The sequence below is a fragment of the Acipenser ruthenus genome, chromosome 42, assembly GCF_902713425.1.
Source record: "Acipenser ruthenus chromosome 42, fAciRut3.2 maternal haplotype, whole genome shotgun sequence".
Classification (NCBI taxonomy): domain Eukaryota; kingdom Metazoa; phylum Chordata; class Actinopteri; order Acipenseriformes; family Acipenseridae; genus Acipenser; species Acipenser ruthenus.
Window position 1 is genome coordinate 8,997,325 of NC_081230.1, and position 21,692 is coordinate 9,019,016.

At 41.1% G+C, this 21,692-nt stretch overlaps 1 protein-coding gene across 4 annotated transcripts in view; it reads right to left on the reverse strand.

The window, feature by feature from the left end:
• The window catches only part of LOC131709257 (SPRY domain-containing protein 3-like), a 40,014-nt gene that overhangs the window by 7,738 nt on the left and 10,584 nt on the right, over positions 1-21,692 (reverse strand). For all 4 annotated transcript variants that reach the window (XM_059011610.1, XM_059011612.1, XM_059011611.1 and 1 more), the window contains 3 exons: positions 11,078-11,227; positions 4,899-4,956; positions 467-586 (listed from right to left, as the gene is read on the reverse strand). In XM_059011610.1, coding sequence (XP_058867593.1) covers positions 467-586; positions 4,899-4,956; positions 11,078-11,227 — 328 coding nt within the window. The remainder of the gene's footprint in view (positions 1-466; positions 587-4,898; positions 4,957-11,077; positions 11,228-21,692) is intronic.

A 21,692-nucleotide genomic window follows, 5' to 3' on the forward strand; every position in this document is an offset into this window, starting at 1 on the left:
TTCCTCTTCTGTAATATAGTGCTGCACTATCCGATTACTCGGATCAAGCTCTTCACAGGTGAAGGCGATTGGTGTTGAACCGAATTTACCATTCCAGGTGAAGAAAGTGAAGAGACAGCTGCTTGGGTTTGTGTGGATCGCTTTTCTCCACAGAGTCTAAAGAAAAGCAGCGATCAGCAGAAAGCCAAGCTGCTGTTTTTTTGACTCGTTCTCACTTGGAATGGTAAAAAAATCAGCCCAGACAACACCAACGACCCTCACCTGATTTGTCAGCACCTGATTTCTGTGGAGCTCAAAATCAGACTGAATCGGTTCCGCTACTCCTGGAGTTAAAACACCACAGCGCTCTCGTTCTGTATTCTGTGTGTATGACGCATGGAAGAGAATGTACCACTGTCATCTGGGAAAACGCACACAGAAGCGATGATTAAAATTAGACTGCAGTGGGATGGAGAGGTGGTCTTACCTTCGCTGTCCAGGATGTAGTCCCGGGGGAACATGATCCCGCAGCCCATGATGTCCCCTTCAAAGCAGCGTGGCCCGAAGGGGTCCCCCACCCCGCTGCCGTGGAAGATCTTCCCATCGTCTGGGGAGGGACAGACCCCAGCGTCAGAGCAGACACACAGTGTATGCAATCATGCCCGAGTGTTTCTGGGTTCTGCTTCCCCAGGATCGAGCTGATAATTTTTCTCAGTATCTGGCTTTTAAGCTTGTCAGGAGAATCCTAAGTACTGGGTCAGGTGGGGGAGCCGACAGAGTTGCCATAGTGTCACATGATTTGAATTGAATGAGGGAGGCTTTCAAATGATGGCAAGCTGAAAGCCAGGTAAAAGCAGAATTTCAATTTAAAAAAAAAATGAAACAGAATCACTCAGACTGGCCAATGCATTCTACAGTGGGGAAGATGCTGGCAAGCTAAGCATTCAAAGCTACATACACTTTGACAGTAAAAAACTGCCTGTTTATCAGACTCAATATATATATATTTTTTTTTCCATGTGGCTGATCCCTCATTGCTGTTTTGCCCTTGGGTTTACCATGCTGTGCAGTTGTTTTGCGGTTTCGTGATTTCAACTTATCCCACCCTGCTAATATCCAAATGCACCTGCTGGCACCTTTCGCTACCACTCCAAAAAAGCACTTACATTACGAAAAAAAAAACAAAAAAAAAAAACACATTCAAAACAGCATCACTAAAAAACAAGCAAACAAAGCAAACCGCAGGCTTCCATCATTCGAGGCTGACTATAAATATTTTCCTGGTCGTCCTTGGCAACCAGGGGGGGGACGACACTGTTTAAACAATCACTATCTAAAATTAAACAAAGTGGGTGGGTGTCACTTTTATCTCTTCCTTCCTCCAGGGGTTGAGAAGAGGGTTCTACCGCGAACAAATCGGTGTGAGGACAAATCATCAGGAACAACCAAAACCTTCGAACAACCTCTGCCAGCGAGATTCTCTCCTCACTAAGCCGTTTCGTTTTGCTTTTCCAGGGCAATGCCAAATTTAACCTGCCGCCACCACACTATAAATTAGCTTTCTTCTTTATTAGAATCCCCACGTCCTGACCCCATGTGGAGAGCTCTAGACTGGAAATGCAAGGCTCAGCATGGGGGGACCCAGGGATCTGCTGCACAGGTAGGATGGAAGTGAATTTATAGCGTGATGGCGGCAGGATAAACAGATCAAAGTGAAAACAAAATCTGGAACTCTTTAGTACAACGGTTGTGACAACGTGGAAGCAATTCACTTAAAAAAAAAAAAAAAAAAAAAAAAAAGGAGTGCTAAATAATGCTAGCAAATTAGTCCAACGCTGCGGATTGCAGCTGGAAAATTTGAAACACAACATGCAGCAGCAGTATCTTTTCACCTGTAAAATTGTCTTTGAGATACAGCTGTGTATTCCAAATTATTGAACGCAAGAAAGAAGATTTTCAACCAAACAAAAAGGGGTGGAGGTGCTAATGATTATTCAGTTGCTGCTAAACTGAATTTGAAAGCCTTGATTACCCCTTTAAGATAGTTCAGAGAGCCAGGATGCTTCTTGATACTACTACTACTACTAATAATTATAGTAATAATATTAATAATAATATTAATAATAACAACAACAACAACAAGCAGAGAGATGTGTTCTTGCTCTGTCTGTTCGGTGGGTGAACCCACGTGTCAAAGCAGTCTCTAAATCAGATAGGCGAATAAAACGCATCACACTCTGAACAAGACCGCAGTCTTAACACACAAACACTGAACAAGACCGCAGTCTTAACACAGCCTCTGAACAAGACCGCAGTCTTAACATAGCCTCTGAACAAGACCGCAGTCTTCACACAGCCTCTGAACAAGACCGCAGTCTTCACACAGCCTCTGAACAAGACCGCAGTCTTCACACAGCCTCTGAACAAGACCGCAGTCTTAACACAGCCTCTGAACAAGACCGCAGTCTTAACACAGCCTCTGAACAAGACCGCAGTCTTAACACAGCCTCTGAACAAGACCGCAGTCTTAACACAGCCTCTGAACAAGACCGCAGTCTTAACACACACACTCTGGCAGGTCCAGTAAGAAAAAAAAATCACATCTCGGTTCCTACAAGTCTGATTCCACAGCTTTACATTTTTTTTTTTTTTTTTTTAATTAAAAAAAAACCAAAAAAAAAAACAACATAAGGGCTGGACAAAAAAAAATTAGAAAAACCTGCCCTAACACTGCCAAAAGCGTACAGCTTTACAAATCGACGCCAGGACGATGATTCTGCAAACGCGTTCTGTTGGGATATGTCACCATTCCTCAGTGATTATCAGCCTCTTGTTCAATCAAGGAAGTTCAATTCTGTTTCTGACAAATTGGCAAGATTAATGTATGAATTGTGATTATAATGATGAATCATTAAACCCACAGCGTTTTGACCTTGTCATGTTTTTAGATAAAACAGACTGCTTTTGTAGTCTGGGCCAGGCCAGTTCATTAATACTTAATCTTCTAAGAGGGACCATTGTCTACAGAGCTGCCATGTGTTCAAACGCAACACGACGCAGCTTGTACAATATGACCACAGATAATACTATCTTAGACACAAACACCTGAATAGCCACCTTTCTGCAATAACTAGATGGGCCTCAAAACGCTTTACTTTTTAAAATCTGTGACGAGAGGATTGCCTACAGGAAGAGAAAGGATCAAAACACCTCGTCTGCAGAAGCACCGATCCCGTTAAGCTTTTGACGACCATCTGGGAAAAAAAGATTACAGGCACCGACAAAATTAATTTTTTTCATTGCAATAAACGACCAAGGCACTAATAAGTGATATTATCAATATAAATCAATTATTAGAGATGCAACAACGAAGCAAATACTCACTCTGGTGCACTATTTGCAGCCTCGCGTATACTGTAAAGCCATAAATATTGGTGAGCCTTTTATTATACGTTTTTTGCATATGAAAAAAAATAAAAAACGCGAAACATTTTTGGCACGAATATCAAATTCCACTAACAATACGTGCTTTGTATATTTTTTATTGGTGTGATTCGCCAAATATTTTGGTCAAAAGTATTTATGGATTTACAGTATGTAACACAGCCTCACGGCTGAGGTTCGTTTTGCCCGTTTTTGTCAATTCCCTAACTAAATACTGGACGGCTGAGCAAAAAGGTTCACACAGCTTCCTTTACCGACCGCGCAGGTCTCTGCGACAGCCTCTCTCTTCACACAGACAGCCCAGAACAACCATTTTCTTTAATTCTTTTCTTTATAAAATTACTTTCTCTGTATAATATCATGCTCCTGGTTCCCGTCGTATCTCCTCAGCGGTATCTGAAGGCGTCTTGCTTTTGAATGACAAAGTGTTCTCAATGCACTGCTGCTGGTTAACCGTCCAGCATTCAATTAGAAAGTTGCTTGGGGATTGCATTACTATTAGGTCATTGTAAACATCTCCTAACATGTTGCATCCTGGTTCATATTGTACTTTAGTAGTATTATTATTTGCACTTACTGTAAACTACACTGTGTTTCAATATGAAGCTTGCATTGTAACCCTGTACTGCCCTGTAACACCTGGAAGTCGCCTTGGATAAAGGCGTCTGGCCAAATAAATAAATACTAATTATTACTGCTCTGTTCTTTTTAACTTTTGTTTTAGAAGGTTTCACTCCAAGCTATGTTCCTTAGCTGCTGGGATCACACACACTAAGGAGTCGTATCAGATTGTAAGGAAGAATCACATTATAATGTGTTTGACGGTTGATGGTCTTGAAGGGAGGCAGGATATTTGTTCAGCGCAGATAAAAGAATGAATAACACAGGCTGCGAGCGAAATTCCTTCATTTAAAATAAATAAATACATCTCCTAACCTTTGCTTTACCCGCCCAGCGGCAACAGAGACCACTAGCTGGTAGGATCGATGTCAGATCAAGATACTGTACAGCCGGGCTCCATATACAGTAAACGTTTGAGACCTGCAAGCCAGCGAGCAAACAAAAAGATCTTGTCTGTTTATCCAAGTGTAGAGTGAAGCAAAAATAGCAACCGCCCACCACCATCAATAAAAACAGATTGGGAGAGATTAAGGGGGCTGTAGTGGCCCGTGAAGGAAACGCTAAATAAAACACGTTGAAAAAAAAAAAAGATGTTCGCGTATTCTTTGTTATGAAGTGTGCAGGGTGGTTGTCAGACTGAACCTATCAACAGTACCTGCGTTCTGTTCTGCTTGCATCTCCATGCCTCATCTATGCTTTCATTGTTTCTGTTGTGTGTTGACAGATTGATTGACAGATTGACTGATTGATTGATGGTGTCACAAGCCTCTGCAGCCGTCCTCTTCCCCACTGTCCGCTACCTGTCTAAACAACGTAATGGGGAAACACTGTTTCAGTTTTGACAGGGTGCTCACCCGCGTGGTAGGCCACTGATCCTCTGCTCCAGCCGGGGTGTCGGTTTTTTGGGTAATCCTAAAAAAAAAAAAAAACAAAGAACAAAGAAATGCATCATTAACTGACTGTCAGTGAAAACGGTTTACGCTTCTCCACACAGTACAGCATCTAGAAATAAAGCACAGTAAACTTGTTCGGTTTACAGTTTTATGTGTCAGACAGTGCTTTGAGCTTGTCTGGAGAATAATAAGTGCCAGGACTGAACAGCCTACCTAATTCTATACAAATCTGCCAGCCCCAACTACTCTCTCTGTCTATATGAAGGAGCAGGTGGAGCTGACAGCGTTGAAAAGTCGCTTTTTTCACACTATTTAAAATAGAATGAATTAGGCTTTTCAGTACCGGTACTTCGGGTTCTCTGGACAAGCTCAAAGCAGGTTCAAAGCCTGGCAAAGGCAGATTTAGAGAAACTCGACATAAGAGCAACACAACCCAGAAGCACTCCATAAAACTGTAAGCGAAATACAAACGGGTTTATTCTTTACAGTTCAGATCTTTACGAAATCCGACACCCCTGCATTGGTGTGTTAACAGTTTTGAGTCGCTGAACAGCGTCTAAAACGTTTCACAAGCCTCTGCTGCTGATGCCACGTAGCAGCGAATACATTAAACAAAATAAAAAAAATAAAAAAATAATAATAATGTTTCGTGCCAAATAAAATACACAAGTGGCCAACATCTGATAGCACAGGAGATGACTCAATGGCAATTATCAGAAATGTGTTTTGTTATCCTGTGCCTCACTGTCGTCATCTTCTTCAGTATTCTTGTGTGAAGAGGACTGTGTTCTTTATTTAAACTGGATGAGGAGGACGAGGAGGAGGAGGAGGAGGAGGAGGTGGAGGAAGGCTTCATGCTATCATTTTAATTAAACGTGCTCATTGTTTTATTACTGCATTGAATGCAAGACGCTGAACAAAATTTATACTTTATAAAATCACAACTAACTCTATACGATATTTACACAGGATTAGGGTTAATGTGGCTTTTGATTGAAATCCGTCCTGTGATCCAAAAGCATGCAAAAACGTGTCATATTATTCCAGATCCAGTATCGGGCAGGTTAATCACACCTAAAGGTAAACAGGTTCCTAAAACAAAGTCCCGTTACACTGAAACGCACACCTACTCGAGACAAACTGCTCGAGTTCAATAAGGGTTTCAAGGCATCTTTAAAGAGTATTGGACTGGTTTACATTCCTGCAACCAGTCCTGCTTTGAACTACCGTTGCAGGAATTCTGTTTACAAAAGACGACAGTCAAAAATGTTTCCTATGGAAGCTGTTTCACCTTCAATGGAATTACCGTCGGGTACATTTGCAGAATACTCCTGCATTCTTGTTTCCTCCCCATGTATTTCGATTTCTATGTAGACCCACTGGTGCAATTTTGCTCATTTTAATGTTTTTATTATTATTATTATTATTATTATTATTATTATTATTAATTGTGTAGAAGATGCTTTTATCCAAAGCGACTTACATAAATTAAACAAATATAAAAAGTATATATATAATAAAAAAAGTTACAGATAGAAGGTTTCCTAAATTGCTTCCATTTTTTAAAACACGCGCAATTTTTAAACAAGATCACCTTTCATATTTATCACGTCCCATAATGCTCAACAACACACTGAAGACTGAAGACGTTTCAAGATGCTTTCCAAGTTTTTAAAAAAGTGTGTTCATTTTAAGGTCATTTTTCCTACAAGTGCGTCTGCACAGGATTCGATGCACATTCGAAAAATATCTGGTCCCCTCCCCCAGTTCTGTACTGCTCTTAAAGTATTGTTTGGTTGTTCATTTTCTCAACTTCCATTAAGATTTTAAGAGACACTCAAGTCCCCCTTTTTTTTGTTCTCTGCTAAATAAAAAAAAATCCTGTTCCCTCAGCCTATTCTCATAGCTCCTTCCTTTTAAGTCTCTGCAGCTCTAAAAAGCTGGGCTGTGCCCCATGTGATGTTTGCTGAGAACACCAGACACTACAAAAGAATCCATGTTGTACGAACAGTGCGGCAGTATCCAATGGCCCCTGGCTGTGTTTATAGATATATATATTTATATATAAAACTGCTATCTGCTATCTGGCAGCATGCATCGACACCCCTTACAGCAGAAGAGTCAACACTACTCAGAGCAGCGCTGGCACAGAACAGGGGTAGATCCATATCAAAGGTATAAATCAATGCTCCTGCTTTGTAAAGCCGTCCCCAGTCGCTAGCTCTGCCTGGGGCTGCGCAGATTTGTGCAGTCCCTTTGGGAGCTGAAGATGCGTTTTGTGACGACTGCCCTGTAGAACAAACCCATAGTTTTATTTTTTATGTCCATCTGCAAGTCGAACTTACATTTATGCAGATGAAAATCACTTATGAAATTGTGATGAAACTTGGTATTAATATTATTTAGTTATTGGGAGTTGTCCGATGAGGGGGACATACAGCGATCTGTACAACGGGTCTGTCTGTAGGTCACATTTTTACATGTATCTTGAAAACACAATCGGTTGTTCTGCATACTGTAAAGCATTCTTTAATAAACACTGTTCCATGATACGAAGACCTCATTTGTTTGCCATCCAGTTCTTGAACCCCACTTACACAATGTTCATGAAGCTATCTTTTCTTATTTCTTACTCTATACTAGTACATACTGTTGATGTTCACCACGGTCACCAATTCGTTTTTTTTATTTTTTTACAGCAATGAGATTGCTTGAATGTTTGTATATTCTTTTTTTAAAATTTGTATCATCAATATTAATAATAAAAAAAACACAAACAGGCAGGCTAGCAAGAACACTCATTTTTTCCATTCATGCGAAGAATCGACAAGCCTCCCCCGCATCCCCCCCCCCCCCCCCCCCAAAAAAAACAAAACACAACAAATTAACAAAATATTTGTAGGACTAATTGGAATCCGGCATTTATTTCCAAAGAATGCAACAACATGCTGTTTCTATTTAACATCAGCACACATGGCGTATGAGGTCTGCAGCGCGTCTAGCACCAGATCCTATCTGTTCAGTTTCCATTCATAGCAGCTAACCAGGGACAGTGGAAGAAATGCACACTGCAATAAGTAACATACTGTACATTCTCCCCTGTCAAATATACAACTTGCACGTTTCCTGTGGCAGTACCATGACAATGCAGGACAAACAAAAGCAGCACTGACTACATCGTTTTGGAAATTTCCAATCAACTGCACACGCTTTTAAAAGCCTACACAATATCTAACCAGGACTTTTTAAAAAAAAATATTTTTCTGCAACTTCCAATTCAATCCTGTGTTTAAAAATGCAAGGTGGTCCACCGCATATGTAGCTTAACATGCATTTCAGATCTAAGTATCTGTCAGCTTTGTCACTCCTCAAGGTAAATAGCGTCACAAAACAAAAGTAATGTTGCACTCGGTTTGTCAAAAACCAGATCTTGAGATAACACGCCCTTCCTTCAATTTAATAACATTTCACAGCACAGGGATGAAAAGAAGACTCGTATTGCATGGCAGTTTCACCCATTTCAGGTTTAAAACACAAGCTTAAAATGAGCCGCTAGTTTGTATAGGTAACAAGCTCAGGGTGAGTTTTATTAAACTCAGTGAAACCAGGAATGGATCAAACTGCTATGCAATGTCTTATTTCCATCCCTGCTTCATTAACTAATTCACTTTTTATTTCCTGCATCCATGGTTTTAAAGAACAAGAATGCAGACACAGTACGTGGAAAGGCATCTTGCAAGAACTGTGTGAGAAGTATCTAGGTGTGTGTTTGTTAATGCCATTGACTGGCCAAAGCCAGTTTAATTCAGAAGTAAAGAAATAAAAAAACAGATCAGCCAAGCGGATTTCTGCAAACATGCACGGGGAAACAGGTTTGCTAACAGAAGCGCTTTGTAAAACTGGGTCTTTAAAGGGTTAACGCTGACCCCGACATGAACTTCTCTGCTCTGTGTTTACCGCAGCGTCGGGAAACCACCTCACACAGCAGCTTCCTACTTATTCTGGCTTACGCACAGGCCTTTCATGTGAGCTTCAGGTGGAAGGAAAGAGGTCAGGAAATTCCGGAGTTGATTTTGACTTCGCTCACAACGTCTCTTTGCGTTACTTGGTGCTCCAGTGGTTAGAGAAAGGGGCTTGTTACCAGGAGCTTCCCAGTTCAATCCCAGCTCAGCTACTGACTCACCGTGTGTGTGTGACCCTGAGCAAGTCACTTAACCTCCTTGTGCTCCGTCCGTCGGTCCTATTGGAAGTGACTCTGCAGCAGTAGTTGTGATGCATAATTCACGCCCTAGCCTCTGGAAGTTACTTTGGATAAAAGCGTCTGCTAAATGACCAATTAATAATAATAATAATAATAATAATAATAATAATAATATTGCAAACAAAGCTGCTGATAATGTTAACAGACACACACACACCACCCAGGGCTTTTTGTGGTCAGCTTCAAGCAGTCAAATGTATTAAACTTTTGTATGTTGCTAAAGTTTCAGATCGTAAAGAATATCAAAAGGACTTGAACACCCCCTCTCAATGACGAATGCCCTCCTGGAGTAGCCATCATTATTAGCTATTGCTAAGGGAGTTGGTTGCTGCACTGTACACTATATATAACCCATGCTGCCAGCATGCTGTGCCCCTGGACTAGTACCTCTGCCAGCCACCCTGTAGTTGCAAAACACTTTACCGGTCGTTGGGTTGTTTTGGATTATAAACACGGACCGAAGTGATTAAGCTCCCAATTAAAATACTTGTTGAATTAGTGGTTTGTGTGTCCCGCGAGTGGAAATAACTACTCACTACCAAGGCTGCTAAACACAAACAAACCGCTTTGAATTGTCGGGAGCCAAATGTAGGTTTTAAGCAGGTACCTTTTGAAGATGTTTCATAACAGAAACTAGATTACATGCACGCAAATATTCACGCGAGAATGAATTTATTATTATTATTTTTAAGTCTGTACTTGCAGAACTTTGAAGTCATTTAAATATTTAGCTGCCGAGCAGCAATTGTCATCCACAACTATTAAACGCTGTATATGCCTAGAAAATGCAGCGAGTATAATGTGTCCAATCATATGCAGTATATTCAGTTTATATGGATTTTATATTCTATGCATGTACGGTGCATGCTCAGTATGTAGAATAATAACTGCACTTAAAAATGCATGGAAACAATGCCTCTATTTAAAAAAATTAAACATCTGTATTAAAACAAGTCCATTTATTAATGTGTTGATTTAAATTAAATTTCCTCTCATCCTTTCCTTTCATTTTAGCGTCCCGGACGAGAGGGAAATTATTATTATTATTTATTTCTTAGCAGACGCCCTTATCCAGGGCGACTTACAATTGTTACAAGATATCACATTATTTTTACATACAATTCCCCATTTAAAGTTGGGTTTTTACTGGAGCAATCTAGGTAAAGTACCTTGCTCAAGGGTACAGCAGCAGTGTCCCCCCACCTGGGATTGAACCCACGACCCTCCGGTCAAGAGTCCAGAGCCCTAACCACTACTCCACACTGCTGCCCGTAATGTGCTTCCAAATTAGCTCAATTCGGAAGTTAATTGTCATTAATTGGCACTCACGTCGTAAAAGTGAAGGAAGGACAACTATTTTTTATTGTTTTGAAGTCAACACATCAATGGAAGGATTTATTTAATACCTGCCGATAAATACTCCGCGAAGGCAGCTCCGAGTACGAGTATCTGTGCACCTCTACAAACAAGCCGACTGAGGAAACATCGCGAGTCGATTCAGAACGGCTGAAACCAGCCGTGTCAAACTCCGCTCCTGGAGGGCCGCGGTGTCTTCTGGCTTTCGTTTTCTAATTATTTGATTAACTGGACACACTTAACACTTCTCTCCAGGCCTCAAAATGTTTACAAAAATCGGTAGTATACCTTGAATGAAGTGCACTTTTAAAATCAACTGTAAAAGACCTTGAAAGAAATATGAAATATGTCCAACAGAACAAACAATAAGATCAATGAAGTTAATCGAGAGCTTAAGTTGGAATGAAAACCAGACGACCCTGCGGCCCTCGAGGACCGGAGTCTGACCCCCCCGGTTTAAACCCTTGCCCTGTATCCATGGCGACAGTGTCTTTATAAACTGCAGCCCGCGCTCACAACTCACCCTCCTGGCCAGTCCCAGAGCAATGTAGCACTTCTCTCCCGCATCCATGATCTCCACCTCGAAGTAGTGGCACCTAGTGCTGAGAGGATGGCGCGCTAGTGCCAGTCCCACGTCCAGGATACTCTTCCCTTTGCCCACGTATTCCAGTAGCTAAAAAAAAAAAAAAAAGAAAGAAATAAAGGTCACATGCATTTAAAGACATTCGCATGTCAAGACTGGGGAGCCATAAGACCCCCCCCTTTTGCGTGGCAATCGTAGGTTTCACTGCAAGGTGAATTTGTAAATGTACTGGAAAAGGTAGCTGGTGAGCGTTTAAATTAGTAAAGTGGGATGGCTGAAACTGCACGCGTTGAGAATATCAAGGAAGATTTTTGTTCTCCTTTCATTTGTGATCTAAACAGCATTTAAAAACTAATTGTTTTTTTGTTAATCCATTTTCTAACGTTTTATTTTCATGAGCTAATACTATCCCTTTTATTTTGAGTGTGTGCGTGTCTGTGTGTGTGTTGCATGAACTCGGAAACATTCAGCAGACTCTAGTTGGTTGAGAGGCTTGATGAAATGTGAATACATCACTAACGAGATGAAGATGTCATCCCTGTTGACAGGGCACGCTTACTGCTCAACGACAGTGTGAGCCGCCCGTCTATAAAATCACCCGAGTCCCTCAATTCGCTGCTCCTTCAATCCACAAGCCTTCTGCTAACAGAGCCAACTCAAACCAAAAGATTCAATTAGGCATGTTGTTGTTGTTTTAACTTGCTGTCCCTAAAGGGTAGATCCTCTTCCTCTTCCTCCTCCTCCTCCTCCTCCGGAGAATGAACTAAACTCAATAAATAACAACACTCTTCACCTCTACAGCTGTGGCCAAAAGTTTTGCATCATCGAGACAATTTAAAAGAAAAAAAAAGTGTCATTTTAGAGATTTTATTTAACATCGTGTAAATCAAAGAAACTACAATATGATATCGCAATGCGATACCTTTTATTGGACTACCTAAACAGTAATTAATCACAAGCTTTCAAGTCATCAAAGGTCTCTTCTTCAGGCGAAAGTAGAAAAGAGAAATTGATGTTTTCTTTTCTGCTTTCATCTGAAGAAGAGACCTTTGAGATCCTGAAAGCTTGTGATTAATTATTGTTCAGATTAGTCCAATAAAAGGGATCACATCTCCTTCTCTTTGTCTATCATCACTGACACGGCTACCATTTCATCTACTTGGGCACATGGGAAAGCTACAAAGCGGTGTGCAATTCAATATGTTAACGTTATTCAGCAGGTCTGACTCGACTTTATGAAGCAAAGTTTGTTAATTCTATAGGGTGATGCAAAACTTTTGGCCAGAGCTGTATATTGAGAAGACCCAACACAGACACCAATTACAGTTCCCTGCAGAGATCTGCGGCACCCAACGCATGCCGCACACTGAAACAACTTCAGCTAAAAAGCTCTCCAAAAATGTTAAGTACATGGTACAAGACCCTTGATTTATGTGGACTACTTTCAAACACGTGAGTTTTGTTTTGGGGCAAGCTGTTTGCATACCTGTTGCCACGCAACAGAACGCGCAAGACAAACTCTTCAAGATTTTGTACAGGTTTTAAATCCATTTGATTTAGAGGATGTGAAAGTTTTGCACTGTCCGCTGCTGGTCCAACCCAGCTTTCAAAAAGGTCTATGAATGTAAAGTGTATCAGGTTCGTTAACGTTGTTTTAAAGCTGCACTTTGAACAGTGAAAGAATTAATCATGTTCTAGAACCACTTCATGCAGTCTGAAGATTCCACCGAATAGTTTCTGAATGATGAATAAATGTGATTTATTGTAGTTAGTATAAACACATGTTCCCATTTACACGCACGTTATTCAAAGGCAGCCTTTCACCACTGCATGATAACTTCTGTACCGTGACTCGGAGTTTCCTCACAATGTCTCAAAGCCTTAAATCACTCACAAGAACTATCAGAAGTGCAACCAGCAACCAATACCCTAAACAAATGTAAAATCAACAATAATCGAAGCAAGAAGCAAAATAAAACGTGCAGTCAAATGCAACTGAAAACATGCATGTGCAGAATATTACAAACGCAGGACTGAATTCCTGCATCGAGAAACAGATTCTTAAAAAGCGATCCGACTTCCAGCTCGGCACCACGTTTCGTTTCGTTGAGGTTCCCAAATAAAAGACACGGCGATCAATAATCGATTAAAACAGTCAATTATTGCATCTCTAAAGAATATGCACACGCATTATTCGAACTGAAATTGTCATTTTTTCGGTTAAAGATTAAAGCTTTTTAAAAGATAATCTTTACCGTATTTGACAGTGGTTTTAATCTTCTCATCCCCTTACATAGCTTATAATAACTAATATAGTAATTTTAAAATATATCTTTAGATTATTTATAATGGTAGGAACCTAATTGCTGTAATTATGCAACAAAGCACACCTTGGTGTCGTATTATTATTATTTATTTCTTACTATACAGCAGTGTGCCAATGTATTAGAACACAAGACTTGCCATTTATACCCTTTATGAAAACTGCATGAAAACATCTCATGTGAGAATTTCAATTTTTGGTCAGTAATAAATGACCTTAAAACAACTTCTAAAAAGTCTCCTGCATTTGACCATTTGAGACTCTGTGTTCCTTTTCTCTTACTGTTTTAAATTAATTGCATGCATGATCTATTTAAGTCACCTATTTTGACAATTTCCCCAAGGATTTTCGGTTCCAGTGGTTTGATTTCATAGACGCAACAAATCAAAACAGAAGCAATGGGGTGTTCTCATAAATGTGCGCACTGCCGTACACTGAATAGCAATTAAGACCATTAAGAGATCATTCACACTCAATCAAAACTCATTTCAGCAACGCAGGGTTCTAGTCAAAACGGTGGCCGCCTCATTCACTAGCAAAACAAGGCAATAAATAAAAAAAAAAAGAAAAAGGTTAAACTACTTATCTTGTTTATTACTGCTCAGGGTCACATTAGGGTTCACAAATATGAAACCGTAAACCTACCCCACATAGCTTACGAACAATAAACCTGTTGTGTGACAAACCGCACACAACACATTCTACAGTGCCAGCACCTTCTGCCAATTCCACAGTCACCACCCTGCAATGCACCGTAAAATTAGACAGGTGAATGACGATTTTATGAGACTGGCTCTCAGTCTGTAATTATCTTTTATAAGCATCGTGATTTGGATGCCAGACATCATATGTTGGTACGTGATCATGAATTTATTCCTCCCTATTCATGGGACAGGAGCAAGGGCTGCGTGGAGGAGGAACCTCAGGAGCGGAGAAGAGGAGAGAAGCGCTTTGTGACTTTGTGAGGGAGTACAGGGTTTCTCCTCAGCTCGCGGAGAGCCGTCCTCACGGAGCAGAGACCGAACCGATCGGCATCCAAGGCTGGGAAGAAACCGTTACTTCCCCCTAAGGGGAACCTGGAAGGAACATGGAAGAGAGTTTGGATAGATTTGGCCGAGGAAACCCTCTGGCTCACAGACAACCTTCCTAGCGGAGGATGAGGCCAGTTTTACTGGGCTTCTAAAGGTTGGAAAGCGAGTTTCACTTGCTCCCAGAGGGAGACCGCTGCAGAGGTGGAGCAGCATCATAGTGGAGGAGGAAGGGAACTAAAAAATGCAAGACAGAGAATAAGGGTGAGACTTGGGGTTTAAATAGGAAGATATTATTGGCAGGACAGAACATTGGAGCCCTAGCTCCTGCTCCCCGAACCACAGACAAGGTTAGATTTAAAGAATAAAGATCTACATTCATTTATTTTTTAATTTATTTTTTATTTTTATTTCTTAGCAGACGCTCTTATCCAGGGCGACTTACAATTGTTACAAGATAGCACATTATTTTTACATACAATTCCCCATTTATACAGTTGGGTTTTTACTGGAGCAATCTAGGTAAAGTACCTTGCTCAAGGGTACAGCAGCAGTGCCCCCCCCACCTGGGATTGAACCCATGACCCTCCGGTCAAGAGTCCAGAGCCCTAACCACTACTCCACACTGCTGCCCACATTCATAGTCCCATGACCAGGTGACTATTCTCTCCGAGAAACCCGAAGCTGTCCAAACTTTCACATCACGACTGTTTAAGCGTAACCATATAAACATATCTTCGTAACTGTTTTTCTTTTTTAAATGTGGTACCTTCAATTTTGTGGTTGATGTGCAGTGCTGTTACAGCTTAGGAATCGCACATCAATTGCTCCAGGATAAAAATAATAATAATAAAAAATTAAAAAAACAACATATTAGACAGTTAACACCTCAGTCCCGGTCTGTGCAAACAAAATGCTTTTAACAAACGCTTACGAACTCAAGTCAAGCATCCCAAAGCTTTCATCAGTGCTAATTAACAAAGTCGTCTGCCAAAAAACCTTTGTCTCGTCTGAAACTCACGCCCTTAACTTTTATTTTACACTCGGAAGGCGTCCAGTAAAACTATGGGTGCGTTTTCTCAAACTCTTAAACTTGGCGCTCTAAATGTAATGCAATTTAATGACAGTCCATCGTTAAATGATCATTTGATCTTATTCTGCTTCATGCAAGTAACTCATCAGGACTGCAGCATGCATCGAGGTGCATATACAGTATCGTGACTCGCATATGGAAATACATATCATATTGCAACAGTAGTGTCTCGTTACATCTTACTCCCTGAAATCCCTGCTCCTGGGTTTGATAGAGAGAATTCCAGGCCTCTTTCCTCCAGTTTGCGTTGATCTTGGATGAACGAAAACTTTCCCATAATGATTTAATTAGTTTCAGTGTTTTGCATGCTAATACAAAGCAGATATACAATACAATGGAAAAAGTTCTGCAAGTGGTTTACAAGTTTGGGATTCTTGTTTATTTGCAGCAGTCACTGGATGTCAAAGGTGCAGCACGATTTTGCATGGGAAACTAAATGTACCTTGGTCAGCAAACAGAAGCAGCTGTGCCCGACTGTCTGACACTGACCTTAAAAACGCATGCTAAACGCCATGCCGCGCCAAGCCTATCCTCCAGGACATCCGGCAAACTGATCTGCCTCGCCTCCGGTCCTTCTAACGCAGTGGTCAGACCACAAACACGCAACAGTAAAATGTTCAGAAAGGGATTTAATTCTCCCTTTACACCACGAGTTTCGCTGTAGCCAGGGTTGGGATTTTTCCAATTCCTATTCAAAATCAATTCCCAATTCCAATTCTCGTTCCCTTTTAAAATCAGTTCCAACACACCACTGACTGCAAAATCGCAATATTCTGTTAAAATGAGCAGCTCGCAGTGGCAACAAATCACTTCAGCTAAAAGTCACTGTTAGTTAGTCAGTCAATTAAATCAGCTTCAAATGAAAGCAGTCGAACAAATCACAGCGAAATTAATTTTAGAAAGGAAAAAAAAAAAGGAATTGACCCCAACCCTGGTTGTAGTGATTCCCGGTTTGGATTTAGTTACGGTGGTTTTAAAGCCGTCTCTCAAAGCTGTGCCGACAAGACCAGACGGCGACAGCAGCAGCAGCAGCAGCAGACATAATCAGGAATACTGCAACAACGGTAACACGATTCAGACAGGATTAACTGTCATTATTTTGTTAGTTCTGTGTACTTTTCAAAAGCCGATCTGTCAGCCAAGAAAAAGGAGAACAGCTTTTAATACCACAATCGTAGTTTAACACATAACAAGGTGGCGATGTTAAATGAGGCTTATCAAAAGGTGGATTTGGCTGGGTTGGGTTTTTGCTACAAGTGGCAAATTTCTTGGTGGAATCAGAAACTGTAATTAAACCAAATCAAAACCTGCTTGAGGTTCAGCCCTCCGCACTTCTTCCCACTGCGTCTTGCGTTGCGTTGCGTTTCGTGAGATCAATAAGGGGACTGCGGGCAGTGGGACTGATGAAGAGCATAGAGAATTGAGGCTGTATTCACATCCCAGTCCAGAAATGGACTGTCCAGGATCCTGGGTCCAAAGGATCTGAAGGAAGCACTGGTCTTCTTCTGGCATATTTCTCTTTGACCAAAACCCCTGAAGTGAATGTTGTGAAGGGAGATTCCCAGGGTTCTTTGGAGTCGAGCAAGCCCTTTGACAATTATAAATCGAGGGTATCTGTTTGCTCAGTCAAGCCTAGGTCATAAAATGAATTGTAAATGATTAACAGGGAATGGGGATTGGAATTGGGAATTGACTTGAAAAAGGAATTGGCATTGAAAGAAAGGAATTGACCTCAACCCTGCCTAGCGCTGCAATGAAACACTGTGCAAACCAAGTCTAGCATGTGCATTCGTGTGGGTGTGCATGTATAGAGCTGGATCTACATCCATATTAGAGGTGTGCATCCATCTTCACAGTACTTCCCTTTGTTTTTTAAAGTTGCTGGGTATTAATTCAATCGAATAGAACGCGGTAAATACGCGACACAGGACAAAAGCACTCCCTTGCTTGCCCTTGTTGAATACCAGCTCTTCTTGTTAAGTGAGCACATTGATTAATAGGCTTGTTCGGTTTCATTTAATACCGGCTGACAAAAAACACCTTAAGAAAATCTTCAGTACCTGCACACCCCTAATCTATATTCATGTGTTCCATCTAGATCTCTCCACCTGCACACATAAACACTTGCGGCGTCTGCCATGATTTTACGAAATGCAAACACAAAGCATGTTCAGAGAACGTCCACCACTTTTCATTCAAATAAAATTTAAGTAAAATGAATAATCCCCTGGTTCTTGTTCACTTTTTTTTTTTTTGGTAACCTTTTCAATATCCGTGGCCCTGCGAGCGTTTTTTTCTTTTATTCCTCTTTTTCAAATCAGAGTTACACCTAGTTACCTTTCTGTGGCTTTTTTTTTTTTAAATCGCTGACTAATGGAAGCCTCTGCTGATATCATCTCAGAAAAGCGCTCATCTTGGTTCGAGCCCTACAGGATATGCATCACTGGGTGCGTTGACAGATGCCCTGAGTTTCACACATATCCCCGGGGCTAGAGTTGGGAAACCGAGAGGGAGAGAGGGAAGGGAGAGAGAGAGAGAAAGAGGGAGAGGCCTGTTTTTGTTGACCCGTTCCTTAGCAACAGCTGGAAAATGCAGCTTGGTTTCCTTAAATCTGTTTTTAAACGCTCTTAAAATCAAAACTGTTAAAATTGTTGTTTAACAGAACAGATATACCTTCCAAGGACAGATTATTATTTTCAGTGCCTGGGAGTATATATATAAAAAAAAGGTAATAATAAGGGAGAGAAATGACGGTTTAAGGCCTGGGGCTAAGGTAGACAGCTGGAGATGAGCCAGTGAATTGAAAAGTGATTGAAAATGTTAAATAAAAAGGTACATTAAATGGACATTGAAATGAAAAACATTCGAAACCGTTTTAGGACGTTTACTTGTTAGCCGTTTCGTGGGTGAACTTGGCAGAACACCATATTGCGCCTTACAGTTTTTCTTGAGATCTGTAAAAGGTATGAAACTATAGGCTAGTGAGCTGCTGGTCTAAAAGTTAATCTTTCCAGTCTCATCTTGGTTATGTTAACATATGCCGTCCGAAATCATGTTGGAACCTCACGGGATTCCTAGATCCCAGTCTGTAATAAATATATGTAAAAAAATACATAATAATGGTCCTGTTTACTCAGTAAAGGATCGGCTTCTTCGGCTCTTCGACAAAACTAATTCAGGACTGAAATTAGCCGGTACAGAGTGCAACCAGAGGGCCGCAGGGTCTGCTGGTTTTCAACTGAAGCTCTCAATTAACATCGTTGATCTAATTATTTGTTCAGTTGGACATTTAATAATTTTTCAAGGTCTTTTAATCAGACCCATTAAGGAACTGAGAGCTCAGGGGTGGAACGAAAGCCAGAAGACTCTGCTGGCCCTCCGAGTGCGACACCCCTGGTGTAACCTCTAACCTGTCCCCCCTGCAACGCTCTGCCTTTGCTGTATGTATGAAATCTACTGGGTACAAAGTGTTGTAGGAGGAACAGGTTAATGGTCACTGATTAAAAGCATCTCTATCAAATCGACAACTCATTCTAAACCACGGGTGTCAACCTCAAAATGTTTCACAGGTAGTGTACCTTGAATCAAGTGCATTTTTAAAACCATCAACAGTAAAAGACCTTGAAAAATATTAAAATATGTCAAATTGAACCAATAATTAGATAAATTATGTTAAATCGAGAGCTTAAGTTGGAATGAAAACCAGAAGACCCTGCGGCCATCGAGGATGGAGTTTGACATGCCTGTCCTAAACACTCAATACTGCTGAATTTCAACAGGTACTGAAATATCTAAATTCTGAATTAAATAAAAAGAAGTCTAAAAATAGCTGAACAGGCTGCATTTCAGAAAGCACCTGGAGAATAAGGTGCAGCAGCAGCCCTTGGAAATCTTTTCTGTGTTCCTGCTGTAAATATCTGCTGGTTCCAGGTTTCTAAGGAGTTCCCAAAAATACTCCTTCTTTGTAAATTGATCACAGAAATCTGTTAAGGAGCGCTGGGAACTCCCTCATGGGCTGCAAGTGCACCCAAGTGGACTGCAGGATTACTGAGTGGAAAAAAGAAATAAACTGGAAAACTGCACCAAGAGGGCAAGCTGGTAGTTGTCGAGATGATAGAGGCTGCAAAGTCTGAGAGCAGACGGCCTAATCCTTTGGGTGGCTGACGATAGACAGACGGACGGACAGACAGACAGACAGATGGCTGATCCACAAGCACTCATGGCTTAATAGAGCTTTTCTTAACTGTCAAATGGTACCAGTGGGCTGTATTCAGATTCCAGTCCAGAAATCCAGAATCCTAGGACCAAGGTTGGGGTCCATTCCCCCCACCCCGTAAAAATGGGTTCCAACACCCTCAAGAATAGTGGAACCCCCTTACTGATTTCATTACAATTGGGTGAGCAGATCCCGCTAATATAGTGAACTGAAATGAGCATCCTTGATTCCAAAGCATTCAGTCACTCTGTCACTTGTGTTTGGCGTTACTCTCCAAACTAAAAGCATAACTTAAATATTTGGCTTGTTCACCAGTAAACACTGTGTGACAGCAGCCATGAAACAGTGTTTAGTATTGCTAACTTTACTGGGAAGCCAAAAAACTGACAAATCGATGACATGCCACTAATGAGCAACAATTGAACTATCACACTGTATAAATGATGTTTTCAGTCTAATGACCGGAAAAATAATAAGTGTTGAACAGACTCGTTTTAAAAATAGAAAGTCCTCAAGCAGTGGACAGCATGTTCTTTTTTTAAAATGTTTTTCCTCTGGCTGACATCCTACAAACACAGTATATATTTTAGGAAAATGTCATTTCACGCAAAACACAAAGCAAATGTGGATCCCTTTAGTTTAAATCAACAGAGAGGAGTCAATGAAAAATTGCATGCTAGTGACTGTAATTTTAAAAATAAACTGTAAATTCACTGGGTGATGTGAACTTTTATGCATGTATTAGACATCAGCCTTGCATGGATGTGAATGGCTCTACAATGCAAAAGTACTGCGATGAACTTTACAGGCGTCTTAAGTTTAGAAATACTTAAATTAATTCACATGGCAAACATTTGGACTGGAAGTTTTTCTAATGTCTTCAAGACGACTTCAAGAAGCCCCACGAGAAAGACTAGTCGAAAACGTTTGCCCTTGTATTTAGTACTTTTCTTTTAGCATGTCTAAATTTCGCACTGCGGAGTGTCTGATAGTTACAGATGATACATCCAAAAGTCTGCAGATGGTCCCAACTTGACAGGGAGGGGATGGGCAATTCAAGTTCCGCTGTACTTTCAGGTCTGCAGACCATACCTTCAATTAGGCACACCTGAGCGCGTGACAGGGAGCATGCAAAAACTGGAGTTAGCACAGAGGGGCTGGAAAAAGACAAAAGGTAGCTAAACAAAAGGAGAAGTCATGTGTCAGAAACCGCCTGAAATCATTCGTGACCAGCTCAGCAGTTACTCAGACTTTTAATTAAGGGTAACTGCAGGGATGTTTACTAAAGACACATCGCTAATCCCCCGTTCCCTCCCCCCCAGATCTGCTTTGTGACGGAGGATTGGAGTTGTTTTGGTGTCGTGGAGACCGGGGGAGAGAGTGTGTGGTTTGTTCATATGCATCAGGAATGCAGGTGCCGTGCTATGGGCTACAGATCTGTTCTCACGGCTGGCGACATCAAGTGTGACTCAGTCCTTCTCTTCAAAAAATGAGTTTTTTTTTTTTTTTTTTTAACCTCGTGTAATTGTTTCTTACAGAAATCCAAATGAATAGGTGATGAAAACGCACAATGCCTTCGAGATTTTTATTGCAAGCTTCTCACAGTTTGCACTGGTGGTACAAAGGACGCACTACAAAAGGGCCTGGCCTTCTGAGTGGACAGGAAATTAGAAACGCCTGCCAAAGCACCGTCAGCAAGGTGCAGGGCTGCCGCGGCCAGCAGAGGCATGCATACTCAAAAAGGGCATCGCTGCTACCCATTGCACAGAAGTCTGATCCAATCCTGGTTTTGCTAGGAGTTTAATAAGACACACCTGAGATTGTTACCTACACACATGTGCCTAATCAAGCTTGTAGTAAAACCTGGAATGGGTGAAACTGCTGTGCAATAGGAG